General features: G+C 40.9%; 1 protein-coding gene across 1 annotated transcript; it reads right to left on the bottom strand.

Annotated features, from left to right (window-relative positions):
* Positions 1-3,788: 3,788 nt before the first annotated feature.
* On the bottom strand, positions 3,789-6,911 carry LOC111564069 (Krueppel-like factor 2). Its single transcript, XM_023263417.3, has 3 exons — positions 6,449-6,911; positions 5,111-6,098; positions 3,789-5,020 (listed from the first exon to the last, which is right to left on the bottom strand). Exons 1-3 carry the CDS (start codon positions 6,524-6,526, stop codon positions 4,845-4,847), a joined length of 1,242 nt encoding a protein of 413 aa, XP_023119185.2. The 5' UTR covers positions 6,527-6,911; the 3' UTR covers positions 3,789-4,844.
* Positions 6,912-8,632: the final 1,721 nt, after the last annotated feature.

Here is an 8,632-nt window from a genome sequence, read left to right as displayed (position 1 = left end):
CATATTTAGTAGTCAGCAACAGCTATTTAGAAATTGTCATATTTACAAATAAAAGATTGTTTGAGTTATTTTTTTATGGCTTTTTCTAACATATATATATATATATATATATATATATATATATATATATATATATATATATATATATATATATATATATATATATATATATATACATACAATAAGCAATTATTTTCAATTCAAATATATTTTGGTTGATAGTTGAATCAATAAATAGACATAGACATGTTTATAATTTAAAATTAATACAATTTTAAAATGGGGCATATAGAAAAAAGTGATTGTGATGATTTAAGGCCTGGATTTAGTTCGGTCTTCCCATTATATGGCGCATACCAAAAGCATAAGTAGTTCAAGGACCTTCAAAAAGTTGAAAATCCACAGATTCATTCTGTTTTCAGAGTTTCTGGGTTTGATAAATGGCATCATTTTGATGGTTCTCTTTTTAGGAATATGATTTTTTATTTATAAACAAAAATATTTTTCATAGACTAAAAGTTTATAATTAAGTTATTAAAAGACAGACATTTTAGTGGTTTAACTTATTACTCTGACGAGGCTCCGCTTCTTTGACAGTATAATAACTTAAACCACAAAAATATTTGTTTCATTTCTATTTATCTGCATTTTTCATCTGTCATCTGCTCCATTCACAGATTACTGCAAACTCAAAGTGCAATTATAGCAATTATATTCAACATTTTACGACTTTTTGTAAACTTAAGCACTTTCGGTGTCTTCTAAAGTGGTCTATTATGGGATTGGTACACCGTTCGCTGTTAGCAGGACTGTCGTAGCTAACGTTAGCTCTGGTGCTAACAGCAACATATTTTACATTGAGGTGATACTGTCGGCTTGAAGTGATGCAGTGATCAGAAAACTCTTTTGCTGCACAATTTGTACAAAACCAGGCTTTTATCCAAGTTGCCATCGGGAGGATTTTTAAAAGAAAACTTTACTTCCAACAAGCTCAATATGTTCTCGTCTTCCTTCACACTGTTCACCAAACCTCCTATGCTCTGAAGTCACTCCTGTGTATCTTCTTCACTGCAGACCATAGACTGTATGCTGCAGACAGACTTTAGGTTCATTAGGCTACCTACTGGGCTGGAGTGTTCATCAGTGTGATGGCCAAACTACAAAATTCATTTTGACAAAGGTACCCTACACTATATTTTTCACCCCTCTAAACATTTATACTTCCCTCGGGTATACCTCAAATAACCCAGGGTGTACACTATATCATTTGCATGTCTTCCAGCAAAAGAATTTTTTTTTACCTCTCCTTAATTCCCATATTTGATAGAGCGACGAAAAGCCTCCTGTACTGAAACTGAAGTGATGTGATGATTTTTGCAAACAAGGATAAACAGCCCATGCCTGCAGACAGTGAAGCTTCATGAAGAGTGAAAAATGAGGCAGAAAAGTTCAGTCACCTCCTTTTCTTACATGTCCACACACTTGTACATGTCCAATCACTTCATAAAGTGGGCATTATTATCACTGACTATTTGTTTCAGGAGGCTATACAAATTCTTCCCTTTGGACATCTTTAGAATGAGGGTTTTAGACATGGATCTAAACAACACTTTATCTGAAGCATATAGAGGCCTTCCTCTTGTCCGTCTTACTATGTCTTCTATATTTTCAGTCCCTCCTTAGGGCAGGGCAACAAAAAGAATTTCATCAGCCCTTTTCTTAGAAGTGACACAGAGGCACTCAGATGATCAAACTCTTACTGACTCCCACTCAACCAGTTCTGTCATGCTCCAGTGGACATTCCGGCAACATTCATTTTCATATTAAAAATTCCATATTGTGGCTCTCTTATCACTGACTTCTGATGTAACAAAACAATGATTCCAACCACAGCACTGATGTCACCATTTTCATCTAAACACCTGCTTTCTAGGAGGGTGAAGGATGCCAGCTCACAGGCATCAAGGAATCAACCAACACTTAACGTTTTCTTTGAAATGCAAAGATAACGTTTGTAATAACAGATTGCTTAACTAAACAGCAAGCATGCCAAACTCACTGACTGCTAAAATATAAATAGGATTTAAAATTCCTCCTAACATGCAGTGGTATCAGTGTCTTTTCCCTACTATTTCTACAGTGCCTTGAAAACACTGGTCCATGAAGCAGATTTTTCCTCAACATTCCTTCTGAACTTTCCTTTCTTCCAGTGGGTCTTTTTCAGTTTATTTGAGGCAGTGTTTGTCTTTCTTTTCACCACTCCATCCCTCCCACTCATTGTGGTTTGCCCCTATGCCCCGACGCAGCCTTCATCTATATCGGGCCTCTGTAATTATGTCAATGTAATGTTTGTATTTATAGGCGGCTGCCACAGCGCTCTGGCAGCCACTGTGTCCCAGCTGGGAAACATCAGCCTGATGCTGCTGGCAGGATGCTCAAGGCCTGATCAGGACAGCTTCAGAGGATGGTTACCTGTCAGTAAATATCTATCCATTAGCTTCAGGATCAACACACACACACACACACACACACACACAAAGCATTTTTTTCAATGAAGATAACATTAAGTGAATGATAAATCCAGTCTAGACATTGTAAATGTGGTAAATGACTTTTCTAGCTGGAAACAGATGATTTTTAATGGAATATCTACATAGAGGTACAGAGGAACATTTCCAGCAACCATCACTCCTGTGTTCTAATGCTACATTGTGTTAGCTAATGGTGTTTAAAGGCTAATTGATGATTAGAAAACCCTTGTGCAGTTATGTTAGCACATGAATAAAAATTTGAGTTTTCATGGAAAACATGAAATTGCCTGGATGACCCCAAACTTTTGAATGGTAGTGTACATGCAGAACATAGAATAAAATTCCACCTCTGAACCATATTAAGAAAGTTACAACGGCACATTTTTTTCTGTATTGTTCTGATCCAAAATCCCAATTCAAATATTTCTACCTCCTTGAATGTGTAAGGTATTCAAAGAAAACAATCGGAAAGCAAAGCTATACTTTTAAGTGATTGTGAGCTCCATTTCACAATCTTCTTTTAAAGGTCTATTGACAGTTTGACCGGTGTTTCTTTCTCCTTTTTTTCAAGTTAATAGTTTTTATTCTTGAAAGAGTATTACTCTCTACTATTAAAAACAACTGAATATTTTTTCTGTGCACCGTGTCTCCTTTTCACCTACAGTACGTGGTGAATCGTCCTGTGACTACTCAGATCTGTCCTAGGGCATCCAGAAATCCATGCTATCAGGCCACATCTGACCTTTTAAAATGTGAAGATACATGTTCGTGTAAGGTGCTTGTAAGACTTTGCATTCTTGTTCAGTGTGCGCTATTAAAAGTAATTAATTAGAATGGGTATAAAACTTTCATAACCATTTTTTTCAGTTACTTCACAAATCCTAGAAATGTCCTTGTGTTATTATGTATTGTTGGTATTATTACATGCATACACCCTCTTGGGTCAGTTGCAGTTGGTGGGGTTAGGCACACTCACACTTTTAAGGCTGCTATTGTTCTGAACAGCAATAACGATATATTGGTCTGTGGCTCCAGTCTCTGTGTAATGTTCACATAAGTCTCCAAACCTTCTCAAAGTGGGAGAGCTGATCAGTTATTGACGGTCTGATGTTGTATATAAGCTGCATAATGCATCTGTCCTCTGGGTCTGCAGCTCGCAGCAGACTCAGTCCACTGCTAATTACACAGTCCAACAAGTTTTATACAATTGGCAACACTCTATCCAGCTCTTTGGAGTTCACAAACAGGACTCAGAGATCATGTTGTCCATTTAGTTTAATATGTACATTAAAATAAACTATTTACATTATATAAAAAGATTTTATTTACAAGGCAGTACATTTCTTCAAGACACAAAGTAACAACTGTTATTGCCAAAGACTGTGTAGCCCTTTGTCAATCACGAGGAGCTGAGATGACATGCACTTCTGTGAGAATTTCTATTGGAAGACCCTGACTTAAAATGCTAGTAGACAACAGACAGACTCACAGACATGACATTCAGTTCAAGCCTTCAAGGAGGACATAATGAAAGGCAGTTTTAGAACAAAACATTGTCTCAAAGCTTGTTTCGTGTGTTTTTACACTTAAAATATAACACAGAATAAAACTTTTATAGTCTTTTAGCCAGTAGAAAATATGGCACTCGTAAGATGTGTAATAATTTGATATAAAAGGCACTAATGGTGAAAATACAAAGAAAGACATCCCTCTTCAATGGATTATCTGTGTCCAGTTGCTTCAGTGGCATGTGCCTGACATGTTGAGTGTGTTCCTTCCACTTGCTGTCTATATAAACAGCATTTAATACAAAGATGTAGTACCAGCTACATAGTTCTGAAAGAAATCTGAACAGAATTCATCTGTTTCTGTCATATCTGGCTCCATTTGCTTGTTATTTGTGTTTTGCTTGTCATTTCTGTCAAAAATAACATTTAAATAAATTTTTCACTTCGGTTTTTTCTTTTTTCTTTCTGTCTTATTTTTAAAAAAAATTTACAAAATATAGCTTTATATGAGGACATCTCATCTCGATGCTTCATTACACAATGAAAAATCACTATAATATTCATATAACATACATATAGATATTACAGTGTAGTCAATAGTGGCTTCATCATACTGTATGGCAGTTTAAGCTGCCATGGTACCACTCCAGTTAATACTTCTATAGGAAGTTGTATCTGGCCTGTATGTCTTCAGAGCATCCGCCTATAGCTGACCACAGGATTACTAGAGCAGAGCTCTCTTAGTCTTGTTGATGCGGTGCATACAAGTCCTTATCTGTTCCTTTCACGACCCACGGGACTCTCCTCACATGTGCCTTTTCATGTGCAGAGCCAGATGGTCAGATCGGGAGAAAGCACGTTCACACAGGTGACACTGGAATGGCCGGTGCCCGGTGTGCTTCCTGAAGTGACGTGTGAGCTCATCCGAACGAGCGAACTTCCAGCCGCAGCCTTCCCAACTGCAGTGGTACGGTTTCTCTCCTGCAAACACAAAGAACAACAGTGAGTGACCTTAGTTCGATGGCAGGTGGATAAATTAAGCGTCCATCACATGCAGCATGCGGACCTTACCTGTGTGCGTCCTGAGATGCGCCTTCAGGTGGGAGCTCTTGGTGTAGGTCTTTCCACAGCCACTGAAAGTGCAGGTGTGAGTCGCAGTCCGTTTCCTCGGCCAGGACCGACGACCCCTTTTAGGCTTAGTGTCCATCATTTCTAGCGGGGAGGACGGCGGGGTGAGCAGCACCCGCTGGCCGGCCGCCGGCTGCTGCTGCATGCCCATGGCCGCGTCCTCGACGAAGATGCCGGGGAACTGGTGATGGTGGTGCGCCCCGGAGAAGGGGAGCTGCATCCCGTTGTGCTGCTGAGTAAATCCCCCTGGCGCGCTGCGGTGGTGGGGATGGAACCTCTGTGGGAACGTCAGCGATGTGGAGTTGCACATCTGTGGCTGCTGACACTCGGAGCTCATCAGATCGACCGGACTGAGCGGCGGGGTCATGCTGCCCAACGCGGCCTGCGGCGAGTTGGCCAGCCGCGGCTGCTGCTCGTAAGACATCATGCAGGAGACGTTCCCTTCATGCTTGACTTTAGTGCAGCTCTGAGGCACCAGACCCATCACAGGTCCGTACGTGTCCACTGAAACAGGCTCAGCTTTAATGTTCGGGTGCTCAGGGAATAAATCCTGGGTGGTCTGGAAAGACGCCGAGCCGATCAAGAATCTCCCCTGGATAGTGGGGCTGCTGCCCGGGAGGAAGCCGGTATCCACGTCTGAACGGAGGAGCTCCGCCATCAGGCTGTTGTAGGGTGGTGGACGGCTGTTCATGTCTGGGACAGTAGTGTAACTGGCCGGCTGCTGGGGCATCCCACTGTGCTGTTGCTGGTGATACACGGACGCCCCGGACTCCTGAAATCGGTAGGGCTCTGCTTCTGTTCCGGTGGCTGGCGGACTGTCAGAGCCGGCCGTGTTTGCGAGAATAAATTCAAGATCCAAGAACTTATCCAGGTCCTCTTCGTCTCTTCTGCCTAGGCAGCTGCTGTCCATGCCCAGTTCGCACTTCCACCTCTGGAGCGGGTGAGAGAGTTCAGTTAGTTTGAAAACGCTAAACCTTTTCACAGCTCGTTCAGATAACTCACTAGGACTACTGACATTTTTTTTAAAAAGCCCTCCAAACTACACAAAAGTGCCCAAGATATTTGTGAATAATTCCAAAAAACTACCTGAAACATTATTTAACTACTGCCTATAAACTCCTAGATACAAAATAATGGTAAGAAAAAACTATTCAACCCTTAAATATCACTCTGACAATGTAGATCTACAGCAAAGCAAGTGCGCGGAGCTGTGTGGTTAACTCAAAACATCTGTATCTGTGCTTACAGCAAGAGCATAGTATATAGAAGTGTGCAACTTACATCTTCCCAACATTTCTCCTTTTGGTTAGCAAACGTAGAGATTGAGGGTAAAATGGTCCCACTCAAGGCCATTTCCATACGTGATTATATGAAGCTGAAGAGTCCTTAATTACTCAGAAAAGGGCACTTCTTTTTGGTGTAAAGAAAGTTTCTGGTCTGCTGACTGTCCAGGAAAAAAGCCTGTAGAGCGCGTCGTTTCTTCTGCCGACTGATGAGCTGCTGTTCCTCACTCATGTGCAGCTGTGCATCTGGAAGGAACTACTTTTCTTATAAATATCGCTGCAAAAATCAGACCAATGCGAGGCAGGGGGAAGGGAGCTCGTCCAGGATGGAGACAATGCGCACCGACCAGCCCCCTAAATTTAGCTCCGGTATAAAAGTCCGAGTTTTCTTGCGAGTCAGAGACAGAAAGGTAGCCACAGAGTCGGAGGAAGACTGGTGCGGAATGTTCTCTATGCTCCGCTGCGGGCAGCTACTTAACCGTAGCAGGGAGGAGAAAAACCCGCCTCCCCGTCAAACCTGTCCAACAACTGGCAGGACAAGAGAGAAACAGAGCGACCGACCCCACCCCCTCACTAAAAAATAATAAGCAAATAGCACGTTGCTGGAAAAGAGCAACGAAAACTACACTAAAGGGCTCACAGACTTTGCACACAGAGGAGGAGAGATGCTTCAGGTGGCATTACGGATTTGAAGACGGTGCGCTTTTACGCGCAGAAAGAATCCGTTGTTATCGTGTTCTAAACAATTTCATCAGTTAATTTTCCACCGTGGTGCTGAGTGTTTGACAACAATAGTTTTGTAAATATTCAAGAAGGAGGGGTTTCGTCTCTGTCATAACATGAGTGAACAGACAGAGTTATGCTGTCTGTTCAGCGTTTTTGCTCCTCGGCACAGCGACTATTTTCTGCTGCAGGCTTCAGCCACTAGGCGCCTATACATCGTCGTCTTCTTCACAACTCCCTAAATCTTCAGTGAGCATTCAGGAGGCTGTCTGGTATTCACACTGGTATTGGCAAGAAACCAGTGGTCCCTCCTCCATCCATCATTTATTAAGATAACATTAAATCACAACAATACGGAGCCTCTAAACCTGAAGAAGCTTGTTTATTCCGAGCATAAGTACCAAAGTGAAGCAGTATTTCTTAAATTTTTTTAATATAATCTTGTCTTTATTTTATATTCATGTTTAATGATTACTTAGCAGCAGTTCCCACCAACTTTGTTCATTTTTAGGGTTAATTTGATTGTTGAATAAAAGTGAGCGTCTCTTTGTGTAAACATATTTACCGCTTTTGCATGTTGTGTCCAAAGGATTTATTACAGTTATCAACTCCTCAGTCTGTGGGGGCATTTTTCTTTAGCCTATATTGATTTTGCTCATTTGTCAACACATCTGTGGATCCTGATTGGTATGTACATATAAGCCTGTGCTGTAATAATTTAAGACAAATCCGAAGGTTTTATAATTTCATTACCCCGCCAAGGAACGCAGAGGAGTCATTTGATGATCAGTGTTGGTTTGTCTGTTAACAACATTACTCAAAAACGGACCAACAGATTTGGATGACATTTTAAGGAAAGGTCAGAAGTAAAACAAGGACCAAGTGGATCCACAGATTTATGAAAGATTTCTGTATCATTGCATGATAACAGCACAGCGTCACTCTAACTATGACTATAAATGAACACTACATCAGCTGCCTGCTGACGATCACATGATTGTGATCCTGCTACAAATCCACCGATGCAGACCACAATGTTTTTTAAAAATTTCATCCATCAGAAATCATAGAACGACTGAGCAGTCTTGGCGGAGTACTGCGCTCTCTGTGTGCTTTTCTTGTTTGATACTGTGCTCAAGTGCCACATATTCATAAACAAAGTGACAGTAAATCAAATTATTGTCCATTATGTGATGTATGTTTGTCCAGTTGGTAATTCAACCCTGCTCACTGCTCTGTTTCATCAAGTTTGAGGAGAGAGGAACACTGCTGCCATCCACTTATAATCGCGGGATGTTACTAACTCAATGATTATCATTCCAGTTCATATTCAAGTGAAATAAAACTGCAGGTAATAGAGCTTTTACTGTAGATTTTTGTCTTCAGTTTATCTGCGTCTCTTCCTGCAAAACTAAATGTAAAGTTGTCTCACTGCTGACATACAATCTCTTCAGTGTGT

The sequence above is a fragment of the Amphiprion ocellaris genome, chromosome 2 (assembly GCF_022539595.1).
Source record: "Amphiprion ocellaris isolate individual 3 ecotype Okinawa chromosome 2, ASM2253959v1, whole genome shotgun sequence".
In the NCBI taxonomy this organism is placed as follows: Eukaryota; Metazoa; Chordata; class Actinopteri; family Pomacentridae; genus Amphiprion; species Amphiprion ocellaris.
Note: the sequence above shows the minus strand (reverse complement) of the source record. Positions and strands in the feature narration are given on the sequence as shown.